Below are 18,575 nucleotides of genomic sequence, written 5' to 3' on the forward strand. Positions count from 1 at the left end.
ATGTCCTTGTTTTTGAAAGAAAAGCACATTTTTGTCCATTAAAATAACATCAAACTAATCAGAAATACAGTGTACTGAAGACATTGTTAATGTTGAAAATGACTATTGTGGCTGGAAACGGCAATTTTTATGGAATATCTATATAGGCGTACAGAGGCACATTATCAGCATTATCAGTATCACTCCTGTGTTCCAATGGTACATTGTGTTAGCTAATCCAAGTTTATCATTTTAAAAGGTGAATTGATCATTAGAAAACCCTTTTGCAATTATGTTAGCACAGCTGAAAACTGTTGTGCTGTTTAACGAAGCAATACAACTGGCCTTCTTTAGACTAGTTGAGTATCTGGAGCATCAGCATTTGTGGGTTCGTTTACAGGCTCAAAATGGCCAGAAACAAATAACTTTCTTCTGAAACTCGGCAGTCTATTTTTGTTCTGAGAAATGAATACTATTCCATGCGAGAAATTGCCAAGAAACTGAAGATCTCATACAGATCTCTATCTAGAATAGAAAGAGGAGTGGGAGGCCCCGTTGCACAACTGAGCAAGAGGACAAGTACATTAGAGTGCCTCACAAGTCCTCAACTGGCAGCTTCATTAAATAGTACACGCAAAACACCAGTCTCAACGTCAACAGCCTTCTAGGCAGAGTTGCAAAGAAAAAGCCATATCTCTGTCCAGTGTCTGTGTTCTTAATCTTTTATTTTTATTGGCCAGTCTGAGATACTATTTAATGAAGCTGCCAGTTGAGGACTTGTGAGGGGTCTTTTTCTCAAACTAGACACTCTAATGTACTTGTCCTCTTGCTCAGTCTGTAGGTAGGCAGCCGCCTCTCTGTGCTAGTGGTGGCTGTTTAACAATCTGATGGCCTTGAGATAGAAGCTGTTTTTCAATCTCTCTGTCCCAGCTTTGATGCACCTGTACTGACCTCGCCTTCTGGATGGAAGCGGGGTGAACAGGCAGTGGCTTGGGTGGTTATTGTCCTTGATGATCTTTCTTGCCTTCCTGTGACATCGGGTGTTGTAGGTGTCCTAGAGGGCAGGTAGTTTGCCACCGGTGATGCGTTGTGCAGACCGCACCACCCTCTGGAGAGCCTTGCGGTTGTGGGCGGTGCAGTTGCCATACCAGGTGGCGATACAGCCCGACAGGATGCTCTCAATTGTGCACCTGTAAAAGTTAGTGAGAGTTTTCGATGACAAGCCACATTTTTTCAGCCTTCTTCACACTGTCTGTGTGGGTGGACCATTTCAATTTGTCGATGATATGTACACAGAGGAACTTAAAACTTTCCACCTTCTCCACTGCTGTTGTGTTGATGTGGATAGGGGGGTGCTCCCTCTGCTGTTTCATGAAGTCCACAATCATCTCTTTTGTTTTGCTGACATTGAGTGAGAGGTTATTTTCCTGACACCACACTCCGAGGGCCCTCACCTCCTCCCTGTAGGCTGTCTCGTCATTGTTGGTAATCAAGCCTACCACTGTTGTGTCATCTGCTAACTTGATGATTGAGTTGGAGGCGTGCACGGCCACGCTGTCATTGATCAATAGGGAGTACAGGAGGGGGCTGAGAACGCCCACTTGTGGGGCCCCAGTGTTGAGCATCAGCGGAGTGGAGATGTTGTTTCCTACCTTCACCACCTGGGGGCAGCCCGTCAAGAAGTCCAGGACCCAGTTGCACAGGGCAGGGTCGAGACCCAGGAGTTTGGAGGGTACTATAGCGTTGAATGCTGACCTGTAGTCAATGAATAGCATTCGTACATAGGTATTCCTCTTGTCCAGATGGGATAGGGCAGTGTGCAGTGTGATGGCGATTGCATCGTCTGTGGACCTATTCGATCGGTAAGCAAATTGAAGTGGGTCTAAGGTGACAGGTAGGGTAGAGGTCTCTCAAAGCACTTCATGATGACAGAAGTGAGTGCTATGGGGCGATAGTCATTTAGTTCAGTTACCTTAGCTTTCTTGAGAACAGGAACAATGGTTGCCATCTTGAAACATATAGTATTATTTAATGGTAGGACGGCTGACTACACATAAATGTTTCCCCTGATTCAACCAATTATAGTTGTCTTAAGGACCATATTCAATAGAGAGGGTTAATTTACTCATGATCATCTCTAAGAGGGTTGAATAATTAGCAGTAGTAGTTTTCATGCTAACATACTGAATGTAACACGTGGGTATGAACCAGGGTCTCCCACAGGAACAACCAACATATTAGCCCATTAGACCAAGATGAAATTCCCTCATGGGCCGAGGGCCGATGCTGGTTTTGAAGTTTGCAGGCAGGTTACCTCACCCTGTGACCATGACCAACTCATGTCTGCTACATGTACTTGCGCCTGACATATCTGCTAGATATAACGATTAGAAAAATATATCTGATATTTGTTCATGTTAAAAGGACTCTTCTGGTTTCAGATGAGGCCTAAACAGTTGGAGTAAAATATCTGCTCAAGGCCATGCAAGAAAGCCCACTAGCCAATGGTTGTGGTGCTTCAGGCTGGCTTTGTCAAAGGCTCTCCAATGAAAATGTATTTTGTCTGAGTGATCTAATTGTTGGCTTTCTCTAACTAATGTTTAACACTATGCAGAGATACAATTATTCATATACTGTATGTATGATTTATTAATGGTATAGTAGTGTAGTTTAATATTACTGACATTTCACCTAATGATTGTGAACAAATTACACTATTCTAATGTGATAGTATTGAACACATTACACAGCACAACAGCCAGAAAATGAACATATGAAATAGGAATATACTGTTTTGATAGGGTGTAAGTGGTTGTCGTAGAACTGGATCTCACCATCACTGCGGAGCACCAAAGGCGTGGGCGGGCCCTGGACTCTGGTTTTGGTGACAGTATTGGTCACCACACAGGTGTAGTTGCCCACATCAGAGGGCTCCACTTTAGCGATGTATAGATTCCCCGTCTCCTGGGAGATAAAGCGTCGTGTGTCCTGCTTCACAAACGAGGGATACTCATTAAAAATCCAGGAGAATGTCAGATCTGTGGAGAAAGGAGAAGAAATGTGTGAGATCAAATACAACAAAATTACACCAGGATTTCAGGGTCACGCTGACTCTCCTTATTAGAATAATAACACGGGAGAATAGGGAGAATACCAGTTTTGTCTGGTTGGAATTGATTTGGTGGAGTAGCAGGTGTGTAGGGTTGTTTGATTCTTCACCCTCCAAAGGGGTTGCAGAATCATCACAGAGCTACATGCTAGGGTGAAAATTAATGATGGTCCGAGTGTGATGAGTTAGGAGGTGCTCTAATTATCTGGACACATCTCAAAATTAATATTGTTTGTGTGGCAGGGTTTATTTTGTAAAAATATATATATTGCATTTTGACGAAATCAGAGGACATTTTGTAGATAATACAAGGCTTTGAGATTGGCTGAATGTTTTATTTCACAGAGAAAACAAACTTTAAACATTCTAAGTTGTTAAGAATGACTGACCAGGAAGCCTTGTTCGGGTTTGGTTTTTGTAGCACACAGTTGGACAGCAGAGTAACATGACCAAAAATGATGGTTTTATTGACGCAACAGTGCGAGAAGACAAATTAATTTGGGGAATGCGTAAGGGATAGGCCTAATTTCTAAGGAACGATGGGCTTGAGCTCAGATCGTCACAAAATACTAGGTTAATTGTACTGTAAGTGTAACCGATGTGAAATGGCTAGCTAGTTAGCGGTGGTGAGCGCTAATAGCCTTTCAAACGGTGACGTCACTCGCTTCGAGACCTTGAAGTAGTGGTTCCCCTTGCTCTGCAAGGGCCGCGGACTTTGTGGAGCGATGGGTAACGATGCTTCGTGGGTGACTGTTGTTGATGTGTGCTGAGGGTTCCTGGTTTGAGCCCGGGTATGGGCGAGGGGACGGAAGTAAAGTTAAACTGTTACATTGATGCTGTTGACCCGGATCACTGGTTGCTGCGGAAAAAGGAGGAGGTCGAAAGGGGGGTGAATGTAACCGATGTGAAATGGCCGTGGCCTTTGTGGAGCGATGGGTAACGATTCTTCGTGGGTGGCTGTTGTTGATGTGTGCAGAGGGTCCCTGGTTCGCGCGAGGGGACGGACGTAAACTGTTACATAAGTAAATGTTATAATAACTCTCACCATGATGGTAAAAATAACAATACAACAATTATACCATGTTGAAGACAGCTTGTCTGTTGAAACGTTTCTTATTAGGTTATTAAATTATTGCATCTGACATCCTAGAGTGTGTGGCTCTACTTTTCTTTTTCAAGTGTTCTACTCCGCTAGCCAGCACCTCGCCTAAACAGGTGTGTATTTCATTCGCCTCCACAAAAATAACAATACAACATATAGTATACAGTACATTTGTAGGATCACAGGACAAGGCAGGATCTCAGATCTGCTATGATTCACAGGATAACGAGCATCATGTTGGCTGGTAACTGTCAGGTGGGTCTCTCCAGTCATTTTCTTACTGTAAATGTCAGCATCTTTTTAATGTCACATCTTTTGTGGTTTGAGTCTTTCAAAAAGAACAAAACACACATTTTGAAGAGTAACCTTTGAAATAAACACTTTGTTTTGCTATTCATTTGGTGATTCAGTAACTTTCTGTGCCCAGAGACTTTGGTTCCTTAGGCCAAAAGGATTTATAGAGGAGTACATTTAAAAAAAAAAAAACATTCATTTGTATGCGTGACTGAGGCAACTGAAATACTGTAAATTCTTGAAAAACCTTTCCCATTCTGCATCTTTTGTAGTGCTTTGTGTTAATCCAAGCTCACTGTTCCCACCAGGACTTTGAACGTTTCATCAGCACCACCAGCATAATCATCATTATCACCACCATCATCATCATCGTCGTTGTCGTCGTCATTAGCGTCATCATCATCACCATCATCATGTAATTTAAAAGGTATGTAAAATCAGTGGTGATTCCATCTGCATTGCTTGCTGTCTGCTTTCCTTGCTGTTTGGGGTTTTAGGCTGGGTTTCTGTATAGCACTTTGTGACATCTGCTGATGTAAAAAGGGCTTCAACAAATACATTTGATTGATTGATTGATTACACATGCAGTACCCTACAGCTAAACCATACTTCTAGGTTTCGATCTACTGCAAAGAACAAATGATAGACAGAGCCAGTGTAAGACGCATTGTGATTCGTGACAGTTTGATCTCAGCTGGGGTACTTATCAAGAACACTGCTTTCAGGGTCATGTTGTTTTTTTAGTTTGCCGAGCTCTCGTTTGAAGCTTTCAGGGACAAATGATTATTTCTGAATGTTCTGACATTCTAATCAGTGGAGGGCGGCCTGAGTATTCCAGGCCTTCTAATTGACAGGCATGTACCTTTTCCCGCTGAGCCTAATCAAACCCATTCACTTGTTAGCTGGTTGGTAATTAAACAAAACAGTCTTGAAGGATTCCTCCTTTACCCTTTCTATCTGCATGGTCATTTATCACAGCAGGCTTCGATGCATGATGCAGCTCACTCACTGTTAGTAACAGGTATATGCTACAGCATGAATCAGAGCAGGCCAATCAGCCTCTTCAGAAGTGTATTTTGGCAGAGTCCTGAGTGTATTAGAGGAACACAGAAGGTGATGGCACAGCAAGCGGAGAGGAGGGGAGAGGACAACAGAGACATGGAACATTCTGCTCTCCAAGGCAGGACAAGGAATATTGTTTTGGCTCGTTCCCTCTCCAGTGCTCATGGGTTGTGCTTGCACCTGCCCACACACGTGTTTACTACTCATAAGTTTCATGGTGACTACAGTATGGGAAAATAATGGCAGAACAATAAAATATAATGATAATGCAGTGTTGTACAAGGCTAGGAAACATGACTGAAATATATTCAGTTATGTTACTCACCAGCACTACCAGCATTACCAGCATTATGACCAGGAATACAACTTTCCAGAATCGGATCCTTTGTTTCTCACCCTGTAGAGCAATTGAACTGATTCCAGAGGCCGACCCAAAACACCGCCGGCGGAGGAGAGGTACTCGGAGTGGTCTTCTAGTCCGACTTTGGAGGCGCGCACACCATCCACCGCTTCCAAGTATATTACTCGCTTATGTTCAATCTCTGGGTAATAAAGTTGACGAGCTCAGGGCGAGGATTTCCTTCTAGAGAGACATCAGGGATTGTAACATACTCTGTTTCACGGAAACATGGCTCTTTCAGGATATACTGTCTGAGTCCATCCAGCCAGTTGGGTTCTCAGTTCATCGCGCAGACAGGAATAAATATCTCTCCAGAAGGGAGATTACAAAAAAATGGTAACTATAATCCATTACGTTACCAGCAAAAATATTGTAATCAGATTACCGATACTTTTGAAAAACTAGATGATTACTTTAAGGATTCATTTTTAATTCAGAAAGCATGTTTGCGATTTTTTGTTGTTGACACTTCTCTGTTTTCTCAATGACATTCAAATCAGCATTGAAAAAAGGCGCAAGTTTAAGTTTGTTCCACCTGAGCGAGTCTGACCACAAGTCAGAGACCACTATGATGACACACCAAATGTGTTTGATGGATCGCGGGAAAAGAGCAGGAATAGGCTTTTGTAGGCTACTGTCCAAGCTATGTCTTCCAATGGTGTGACTGCTGCTGGAATCCAAAGATTATCCAACTTGAATAAACGCTTGGAGTTAAGGATGACACTAGTGATGTAGTCTACGGCGATATGGATATCACTTGATATTGATATTTACATAGCGCATTGATGTGAATCCCACTGCTGCTTTCTCATCTAGCTATTTGCGCCTTACGTATTGTGGTTGTTGTGGATGGCTGTTCACAAATCTAAATGTGTATTTGAACCCAATAATGTTTGAATTTAAGATGTTTAAACTACCTATCAATCATCAATGAAAAATGCACTCTTCCAACAGCTGCATAGTGCGGATCCAAGCCTATGGAATTAAAGTGGGGCTTTTATTGCTCAATCTAATTCATGCTGATAAAAATAATCCATTGGACTATTGGACACAAATTTGCACACTTTTGATGGACTTAAAGGGGCAATCTGTAGGTGCTACATCCATTTTTGGATTTATAAATTATATATACAGTACCAATCAAAAGTTTGTGCACACCTACTCATCTAAGGGGTTTTCTTTATTTTTCTACATTGTAGAATAATTGTGAAGACATCAAAACTATGAAACAACACATAAGGAATAATGTAGTAAGCAAAAAAGTGTTCAATAAATCTAAATATATTTTATAGTTGACAGTTTTACACACTCTTGGTAAAGCATGCCATTCTATGACCGCAGCATTTATTTTTAAACTCGAATCAATGAGCCCAATCAGTCCTCCATGACAACAAAATCATAAACAACAGAGTAGGGCTGGCTAATAAGTCCTTCGTTTTGGGGTCATGCTCAGGTAAAACAAATTGGCTAATCTATACTTCCATATTTCCAAGTCCTATTCTTGAAGATCAAGGGGTATAACATTTATTGGAATGACTGGAATTCTGAATGACTTTGGTTTTTTAATGTAAATACATAATTGAATCGTATTATTATATGTAGCAGAAAGCGATGGCTTGGAAGAAACCTACATAACCAACCCATAAAGTAAAATTTAAAATCTATATATGGCCAGCTATGTAAACTTTAACATTGATTTATCCTGCAACAGATGCCGTTCAATTGGTAACATACATTTTTGTCTTCTTCTAATGCCTCTTAAGGGGAAGGTAATCTAAAAGTAATGGAATGTAATCAGATTACGTTACTGAGTTTGGGTAATCCAAAAGTTACATTACTGATTACAATTTCGGACAGGTAACTTGTAACTGTAATGGATTACATTCATAAAGTAACCTACCCAACCCTGCTCTCCGGGAAGAAGAAGGGTAGGGGTGTATGTTTCATGATTAACGACTCATGGTGTGATTGTGATAACATACAGGAACTCAAGTCCTTTTGTTCATCTGACCTAGAACACCTCACAATCAAATGCCGACCGTATCATCTCCCAAGAGAATTCCCTTCGGTTATAGTCACAGCCGTGTATATCCCCCCTCAAGCTGATACCACAAAGAACTTCACTGGACTTTATGCAAAATGGAAACCACATATCCTGAGGCCACATTTATAATAGCTGGGGATTTTAACTAAGCAAATTTGGGAGAAAGGCTACCGACTTTCTATCAACACACTCGCGCTGCTAAAACACTCGACCACTGCTACTCCAACTTCCGGGATGCCTACAAGCCCTCCCCCGTCCTCCTTTCGGCAAATCTGACCACGACTCCATTTTGCTATTCCCTTCCTATAGGCAGAAACTCAAAAAGGAAGTACCCGTGCTAAGGACTATTCAACGCTGGTCTGACCAATCGGAATCTACGCTTCACGATTGTTTTGATCACGGGGACTGGGATATATTCTGGGTAGCCTCGGATAATAACATTGATGAACATACTGATTTGGTGACTGAGTTTATCAGGAAATGTATAGGAGATGTTGTACCTACTGTGACTATTAGAATCTACCCCAACCAGAAACCGTGAATAGATGGCAGCATTTGCGCAAAACTGAGAGCGCGAACCACCGCATTTAACCATGGCAAGGTGACTTTGAATATGGCAGAATATAAACAGTGTAGTTATTCCCTTTGCAAGGCAATAAAACAAGCAAAACGTCAGTATAGAGACAAAGTGGATTCGCAATTCAACTGCTCATACACCAGACGTATGTGACAGGGTCTACAGACAATCATTGACTACAAAAGGAAAACCAGCAACGTGGCGGACACTGACATCTTGCTTCCGGGACAAGCTAAACATCTTATTTGCCCGCTTTGAGGATAACACAGTGCCACCGACGCAGCCCTCTACCAAGGACTGTGGGATCTCCTTCTCCGTGGCCGATGTGAATAAGACATTTAAGCGTTTTAACCCTCGATAGGCTGCCGGCACAGACGGCATCTCTAACCGCGTCTGTTATGAATTTTATGAATAATGACTAAATTATGTATACATTTAACGTAGAACTATAACTAACAGAATTCTACCCTGTCTCTGTATAATGATAAATAATGTTTGTCCATAAGAAAGAGGGACTGTTAGCAGGCAAGGAACTGTGGCAGTCAACTTGTGACCACTGTGGAACTGATAACAGGGAAGGAAGTCTCCCCACCTAGGGAGGGGAGAAACCTTGGGCTTGTAGTAGATTGTATAACAGGTGGCAGGCAATGTATGAGAAGGAGAAGACTTGTGAACTATATTGTCATTGTCTTAGAGGAGGAGGGACAGTTATGATGAAATGAGAGGTATATAAACCAATGTACATTTAAGGATGGGCAGAGCTCTCGTAAATAAACATTCTGACTATTGTAGACTGGCCTCTGTCTGTTTCATTTCAACAAGAACCTTACAAATTCTTGGTAACAGACCGGGTAGTTTAATTGAAGTTCAGTTTATTAACATTGAGAACAAAATTCTCTTAACAATTGGTCCTTCGAACCGGATCTCAATACCTGCCTCTGTCGTCCCATGGAACTGCTGAAAACCGTGCACGGGCGGATCCAGGATCCGTAAGACAAAGACCTGACCTCTGAATTTAGGGTTTATTTCAGGCCAGTGGTGAACTGGTACACGACAGAGGTGGTGACGAGATCCAACCTACATTGCTTTTCCCAGTCTAGAAGACAGGTCAGTAAATCTTTATTCACGGATTTGGGGGGAATGATTTAAGATATCTTTGATTTGATGTTCTAAAATGTTTAGAATTGATCAATAATAGGAGCTTAGGTATTCCAAACAGATTCACCAGGAGTTTTTTTTGAACCAATATCGATAACGGGGCAGGTCCGTAATGACCTGAGTTAAGGTGCACTACCATAAATAAAATTTGCTTAATAGATCCGGGTACCTTGGTGGCCAGAGGGGTTATTAAGGGGGGATATTAAATAGGTGCTGTGAGATAGGACGGTGATCTTGTACAAATAGGATAACTCATATGGCTAATTAAACACAGGGTAGATTAGCCATAGATCCAATTCAACAGACATACCTAAATAAAGTCCTAAACTGAGAGTGAGGATATAAACTAGGCTTGGTGAGATAGGAAGGTAATTCTATGCGAACAAGATAACTTGAATGGTCAATTAAACACAGGGTGAATTGACCATCGATCCGTTTCAACAGACAGTACTGAAATAAAGTCCAAAAAGGAGGAGAGGGAAGCCTAATATAGCGGAGTGAAGATACGAGATATTATTTTTAAAAGTCCTAAGACACAACAGATAGTTGTACGGGTGAGACCTAATGTCCGATCGACTGTCAACTCTATAGATCAAGTTTCCAAAAAGGAGAAACACACATCAAACATCACATACACATACAGTGTGTAAATATACCGTAGGACAAAACTGTAGTAATTGGATAATGGTAAAAAAGCACACATAGATCACAAAAGCATATACACCTAGATAGGGAGAATAAGCATAGTAACTACAAAGTTAACTAGCAATGGGCCTTAAATCCTCAAAGGATGTTCCGGAATTAACAGGAGATGAGCGGTATATGCAGCGAAAGGATCAAATAAATGTCTATTTCGGTTTAACCTCTTGGCGCACAGAACCCTTTTACGTGATCATTTTCGTAAACAACCGCTGAATTGCAGAGCGCCAAATTCAAAACAAATACTACAAATATTTATTTTCATGAAATCACAAGTGAAATATACCAAAACACAGCTTAGCTTGTTGTTAATCCACCTATCGTGTCAGATTTTGAAAATACGCTTTACAGCGAAAGCAATCCAAGCGTTTGTGAGTTTATCGATCACTAGACAAAACATTACGAACAGCTAGCCGCAAATTAGCTTGGTCACGAAAGTCAGAAAAGCAATAAAATTAATCGCTTACCTTTGATGATCTTCGGATGTTTGCACTCACGAGACTCCCAGTTACACAATAAATGTTATTTTTGCTCGATAAAAATTATTTTTATAACCAAAAACCTCCATTTGGTTTGCGCGTTATGTTCAGAAAACCACAGAAAACCACAGAAAACCACAGTCTGATGTCCCCACATGCTTCAAGATGGCCACCATTGTTCTTGTACCCAAGAATGCAAAGCTAACTGAACTAAATGACTATCACCCCGTAGCTTTCACGTCTGTCATCATGATAAAAAAGAAGAAAACTGCACACTGCTCTTGATAGTATCACTGCTCTTAACTTCTTGACGCTAGGGGTCAGATTATTATTATTTTTTTAAATAACGTTCCCAAGGTAAACTGACTATTTCTCAGGTCCAGATCTTAGAATATTCATATAATTTACAGATTAGGATAGAAAACACTCCAAAGTTTCCAAAACTGTCAAAATATTGTCTGTGAGTATAACAAAACTGATTCTGCAGGCGAAAACCTGAGAAAATATAACCCGGAAGTGATATATTTTTAAAAAAATCTGTGTTTCCTGGCCAGTCTTTCTTCCATTTAAAGGGGTATCAACCAGATTCCTTTCCCAATGGCTTCCTCAGGCTGTGACCAGGCTTTAGACATCGTTTCAGGCTTTTATTTTGAAAAATGAATGAGATTTTTCAAAAGTAGTCAGGTGTCCTCTGAATAGTTCTTGCGCGTGAGAGGGGAGCTCTCCATTTCCTTTTCTCTCTTATTGAATAGGTTACGGTCCGGTTGAAATATTATCGATTATGTTTGTTAAAAACAACCTGAGGATTGATTATAAAAAACATTTGACATGTTTCTATGCCCATTACGGATACTTTTTGGAATTTTCATCGAACGGAACGAGGCTGTAGTTTTCTCAACATAACGCGCAACCCAAATGGCGTTTTTTTGTTATAAAAGTCATATTTATCGAACAAAAGGAACATTTATTGTGTAACTGGGAGTCTCGTGAGTGCAAACATCCGAAGATTATCAAAGGTAAGCGATTCATTTTATTGCTTTACTGACTTTCATGACCAAGCTAACCAAGCTAATATAAGGCTAACTGTTCTAGCATTGATTGATACACTCACAAAAGCTTAGATTGCTTTCGTTGCAAAGCATATTTTCAAAATCTGACACGATAGGTGGATTAACAACAAGCTAAACTGTGTTTTGGTATATTTCACTTGTGATTGCATCATTATAAATATTTTTAGTAATATTTTTGTATCTGATACGTTTGGGAATTTTCTTCTGCCTTTCAGCACCAGAACGAGGCTGTAGTTTTCTCAACATAACGCGCAACCCAAATGGCGTTTTTTTGTTATAAAAGTAATATTTATCGAACAAAAATAATATTTATTGTGTAACTGGGAGTCTCGTGAGTGCAAACACCCGAAGATTATCAAAGGTAAGCGATTAATTTTATTGCTTTTCTGACTTTCGTGACCATGCTAATTTGGGGCTAGCTGTTGTAGCATTGATTGATACACTCACAAAAGCTTGGATTTCTTTCTCTGTAAAGCATATTTTCAAAATCTGACACGATAGGTGGATTAACAACAAGCTAAGCTGTGTTTTGGTATATTTCACTTGTGATTGCATGATTATAAATATTTTTAGTAATATTTTTGAATTTGGCGCCCTGCAATTCAGCGGTTGTTTAGGGAAATGATCCCGTAATCGGGATCTGTGCACAGAAAGGTTAAAAAGCTTCCGTATCGGCCTCATGGCCTTCGTCAAAGTTTCCAAGTCAGAACTTCTGTCATCATGAAGTGCTTTGAAAGACTAGTCAAGGATCATATCACCTCTACCTTACCTGTCACTCTAGAGTCTAGACCAACCTCAATTTGCTTACCTCCCCAATAGATCCACAGACGAGGCAATCGTCATCGCACTGCACACTGCCCTATTCCATCTGGACAAGAGGAATAAGAATGCTGTTCATTGACTATAGTTCAGCTTTCAACAACGTAGTACCCTCCTAGCTCATCATTAAGCTCTAGTCCCTGGGTCTGAACCCCACCCTGTGCAAATGGGTCCTGGACTTCCTGACGGTTGCCCCCAGGTGGTGAAGGTAGGAAACAACACCTCCACTTCACTGATCCTCACCACTGGGCCCCCACAAGGGTGCATGCTCAGCCCCCTCCTGTACTCCCTGTTCACCCATGACTGCATGGGTGTGGATTTCCATTGTCAAATCACGCCTCCAACTCAATCATCAAGTTTGCAGACAACACAACATTAGTAGGCTTGATTAACAACAATGACGAGACAGCCTACAGGGAGGAGGTGAGGGCTCTGGGAGTGTGGTGCCAGGAAAATAACCTCTCACTCAATGTCAACAAAACATAGGAGATTCAGGAAACAGCAGAGGGAGCACCCCCCTATCCACATCGACACGACCTCAGTGGAGAAGGTGGAGAGCTTCAAGTTCCTCGGCATACACATCACTGACAATCTGAAATGGCCCACCCACACAGACAGTGTGGTGAAGAAGGCGCAACAGCGCCTCTTCAAGCTCAGGAGGCTGAAGAAATTTGGCTTGGCACCTAAAACCCTCACAAACTTTTACAGATGCACAATTGAGAGCATCCTGTCGGGCTGTATCACCGCCTGATACGGCAACTGCACTGCCCGCAACTGCAGGGCTCTCCAGAGGGTGGTGCGGTCTGCCCAATGCATCTCCGGGGGCAAACTACCTACCCTCCAGGACACCTACAGCACTTGATGTCACAGGAAGGCCAAAACGATCATCAAGGACAACCACACTAGCCACTGCTTGTTCACCCCGCTACCATCCAGAAGGCGAGGTCAGTACAGATGCATCAAAGCTGGAACCAAGAGACTGAAAAACAGCTTCTATCTCAAGGCCATCAGTCTGTTAAATAGCACATTAAAGGCTGCTGCCTATATACATAAACTTGAAATCACTGGCCACTTTAATAAATGGAACACTTGTCACTTTAATAATGTTTACATATTTTGCAAAACTCATCTCATATGTATATCATGTATTCTATTATATTCTACTGTATCTTAGTCTATGCCTCTCTGACATTGCTCGTCCATATATTTATATTTTCTTAATTCCATTCCTTTACTTAGATTTGTTTGTATTGGGTATACAGTATGTTGAGAAAATGTTCAATATTACTTGTTAGAAATTAGAAACACTAGAAACACAAGCATTGTTCCCTACACCCGCAATAACATCTGCTAAACACGTGTATGTGACCAATAAAATTTGATTGACAAATGATTTCCATTAAAAATCCTATTTTCTCTAACTCCTTAACACTAAACCTAACCCTTAACCAAAACCTTAACTCTAACCCTAACCCTAACCCTGATTTGTGAGCATAAAATTGCCTTTTTCCTTGTGGGGACTGTCGAAATGTTGCTACTTGTCAGACTTTTCATTGTTTTACTATCCTCATGAGGACTTCTGGTCCCCACAAGGGATAGACTTCTGGTCCCCACAAGGACAGACTTCTGGTCCCCACAAGGATAGTAACACCAAACACACACGCTAAAATAATGGGCAACTTAGTATTTTTATACATGACCCTAAGCATGATGGGATGTTAATTGTTTAATTAACTCAGCAACAACAACTGTGTGTAAGCACCTTTCAATATACTTTGTATCCCTAATTTACTCAAGTGTTTCCTTTATTTAGACAGTTACCTATAGATAAAGCATTCTGTACAGTGTGGGCATATTCTAAGAGATGATACATTTGAGAAGAGAGGAGTTTCCACTTTGAGGAGTCCCCCGAGAGGCTTGAGAGATGCTGACAAATTATGGCGCTGTGTGTATCTAGCCCGCTGGGCTTGCACAATACTTCGGAGAAGTCACAATGAAATGAAGAGATCTGCAAAAACAGAGATCAACAAGTATATCGTAAATAATTTGTGAAAATGTAAAAATTATGTAATAAGACAGAGACACTAAGCAATATTGTCACACTCAGGGAAAATAACATACTGTATGACTGAAAGCAAGATTTTGTTTAAATGTTAGCTCATTTATTGAAAATGAAATACAGAAATATCTCATTTACATAAGAATTCACACCCTTTGTAGCTGTGATTCTTTCTGGGTAAGTCTCTATGAGGTTTCCACACCTGGATTGTGAAACATTTGCCCATTATTCTTTTAAAAATTCTTCAAGCTGTCAGGTTTTGGCCAAGACTGTTCGGGTTTTTGGTCACTAGATGTCCCCATTGCACCTTTTTTGTACCTTTTGTTTTTCTTGCTCCAATTATTGTTTGCACCTGTAGGTCATTCCCTTGTTAGTATTTAATCCCTGTGTGTTCCTTAGTTCCTTGCTCTGTGTTTGTAAGTTAGCACCCAGCCCCAGCCCAAGCCTTGTTTTATTCAGTGTTTTCTCTTGTTGGATTTTCCAGAGGTTCTCTGGTTTAGTTTTGTGTATTATTTGAGTAGTCTTTTGAGGTTTGTTTTTCCCTGCTGTTTTTTACCACTTTGTGGAGTTTCTTTAGTATTTTGGAGGATTTCCATTTTTGTGCCTTTTGGCTTGATTTTTGGACATTGTGGTTTTAGTTTCTTTGCCTGGAGATTTTGTTCTTTATTAAACCACTATCGCTAGTACTGCTGTGTCTGCCTCATCTTCTGGGTTCTGACGATTATTAGTGACTGTTTCTCGCACCGGGTCCTGACACAAGCTCTGTCAAATTGTTTGTTGACAACTGCTAGACAACCAATTTCAGGCCTTGCCATACATTTTCAAGCAGATTTAAGTCAAAACTGTAACTCTGACACTCAGGAATATTCACTGTCTTCTTGGTAAGTAACTATAGTGTCTGGTGGAAAGCCGACCGAACCAGGTTTTTCTCTAGGATTTTGCCTGTACTTAGCTCCATTACGTTTATTTTGTATCCTGAAAAACTCCCCAGTCCTTAACGATTACAAGTATAACCATAACATGATGCAGCCACCAGTATGCTTGAAAATATGGAGAGTGGTACTCTCCGTATTGGATTTGCCCCAAACATAACACTTTGAATTTAGGACAAAAAGTGAATTGCTTTGCCACATTTTTTGCAGTATTACTTTAGTGCCTTGTTGCAAACAGGAATATTTGGAATATGTTTATTCTGTACAGGCTTCCTTCTTTTCACTCTGTCAATTAGGTTAGTATTGTGGAGTAACTACAACGTTGTTGATCCATCCTCGGTTCTCTCCAGTCACAGGCATTGAACTCTGTAACTGTTTAAAGTCACCATTGGCCTCATGGTGAAATCCCTGAGCGGTTTCCTTACACTCCGGCAACTGAGTTTGGAAGGATGGCTGTATCTTTGTAGTGATTGGGTGTATTATACACCATCCAAAATTAATAACTTCACCATGCTGACTGGAATATTCAATGTCTGCTTTTTATTTTATTTTTACCCATCTACCAATGGGTGGCCTTCTTTGCGAGGCATTGGAAAACCTCCCTGGTCTTTGTGGTTGAATCTGTGTTTGAAAATCACTGCTCAACTGAGGGACCTTACAGATAATTGTATGTGTAGGGTACAGAAATTACGTAGTCATTAAAAAAGTATATTAAACACAATTATTGTACAGAGTGAGTCCATGCCATTTATTAAGTGAATTGTTACTCCTGAACTTATTTAGGCTTGCCATAACAAAAGGGTTGAATACTTATCGGCTCAAGACATTTTAACTTTTAACTTGTAATTAATTAGCAACAATTAAAAACAAACATTATTCCACTTTGACATTATGGGGTATGGTGTGTAAGGTCAGTGACAAAAAAATCTCAATTTAATCCTTTTTAAATTGAGGCTGTAACAACTAAATGTGAAAAGAATCAAGGGGTATGAAAACTTTCTGAAGGCACTGTACTAGCACATCCAATCACATGGCATAATTGCGCATCTCAAAATTTTTCCCAAAACACAAAAATCATCATAAAAAAAAAATATATATATATGTTGATTCATCATCAAAGCGCTAGTGCAACAGTGTAATTATTCCCTTCAATGGGCATCCAGATTTCAGAATATAAATAGGGCTTAATGACAAATGATTGGAAATGCTTACACACGCATTACTTTATGTGTGTATTAGTGTCAGTGTTCTGAGCCAACAATTAAAACCCAACCAACCTCTTGGCTTTGTTCAAAGTAATATCTACACACTGCAAGACGGCAGGCCTCTGCACATTCTACACTGAACCCAGTGGCAGAGCCCCCTGGGATCCCCCTGTGGAGTCAGCGTGCTATAAAAACAATATATATTCATCTAAACATAGGGAATAATTAAGACACGGGTGAACAACATGTGCAGTGTAGGCCTGCATCAACAGACAAAACAACCCATCTATCATTACAATAGGGTTGCTAAGGTGTATTATAAGGACATATCAGTTAATCAGATACTTCTGAGTTATGAGCTCTATCAATGTTAATACTGCCGTGTTAATTCTGAGGAGGGGGGAGTTGTGTTTGTATCTTCATCATGCATTATCAGTGTCAATGCTTTCAATGAATATTAATCATGACAATCTGCTGCCTGATCATCTGGTATTAATAATACATGTAAAGTTTACTGTGACAACAATATGCATTTTTAATTACCGTGCTACAAACACAGGCAACAGCATCCTGGCATGAACGATAAACAAACTTTAAACAAAGAGGTTACTAATAGCCGTGTTCAAAGTTTAATATATCCACAGATGCAAGGAGGAAGTGACATGTTTGGAGCTGTTGGATAACCCATGGAGGGGTCAGAAACAAATTTCTCGGTTTCTCTGAAAAATTGCTCCAGTTTCTCTGACTAAAGGTTCTAGCAGGTCCAACAGTCTGGTGAGCCTCAAAATAAGGCAAAATTACAAAACATCTCCACCCTAGATTTGGTCCAGTCAATGTCCACTGATTCATAGAACTAGGGTCTCCTCCAATAGACTGCCTCTCCGCACTGCTGAAAAGAAAGAATTCCATCCCACAGCCTACGTGAAAAACACCCCCTGAAAGTACTGCCACTCCAATTGTGTTAAAGTGCAGTGCTCCCAAGTTTGCTCCAGGCTACAAGAATTCTCCTCCTCCCTACATTCTGTTCATGTACATGAGTAGACAGAGTGCACATGCTCTGTGTTCTCAAAGCCCGGGGTCTTAGGACAAAATGAACCAGGGGATACACAATGCAGCATCCCTTTTCTTAGTGGATGCGCACAAGTGATTTCAGTCTTGAGTGCCGCTAAAAGGTCTCTCTCCATTAGAAAATGGAGGTCAGCTGCATCCGGTCCAGGACTAAACACAGTAGTTGAGTAATACAAAGACCAAGGCTAGGTCACACAGGCAGCCCATTAATCTAGTGTGTTTTGAGAGAGAGCGGAAGTGACAGCCTTTCAGCCTCTCTGGCTTCTCTGACTGTGGGAGCCCAGTGAAGATCATTTGACTCTCCACTGCATATTTCTGGAAACACTAGCAGCACATTCAGCAAACAGAGAGTATCGTAACATCATCAATAAAAGACCATTTCAACAATTTTTTATTTTATTTTTTATTTTACCTTTATTTAACTAGGCAAGTCAGTTAAGAACAAATTCTTATTTTCAATGACGGCCTAGGAACAGTGGGTTAACTGCCTGTTCAGGGGCAGAACGACAGATTTGTACC

At 40.7% G+C, this 18,575-nt stretch overlaps 1 protein-coding gene across 3 annotated transcripts in view; it reads right to left on the reverse strand.

Annotated features, from left to right (window-relative positions):
* Positions 1-18,575, reverse strand: part of LOC139555969 (contactin-4-like) — a 255,013-nt gene that overhangs the window by 73,607 nt on the left and 162,831 nt on the right. For all 3 annotated transcript variants that reach the window (XM_071369404.1, XM_071369411.1, XM_071369394.1), the window contains exon 6: positions 2,814-3,017. In XM_071369404.1, the coding sequence (XP_071225505.1) occupies positions 2,814-3,017 (204 nt within the window). The remainder of the gene's footprint in view (positions 1-2,813; positions 3,018-18,575) is intronic.

This window comes from Salvelinus alpinus, chromosome 2 (assembly GCF_045679555.1).
Source record: "Salvelinus alpinus chromosome 2, SLU_Salpinus.1, whole genome shotgun sequence".
In the NCBI taxonomy this organism is placed as follows: Eukaryota; Metazoa; Chordata; class Actinopteri; order Salmoniformes; family Salmonidae; genus Salvelinus; species Salvelinus alpinus.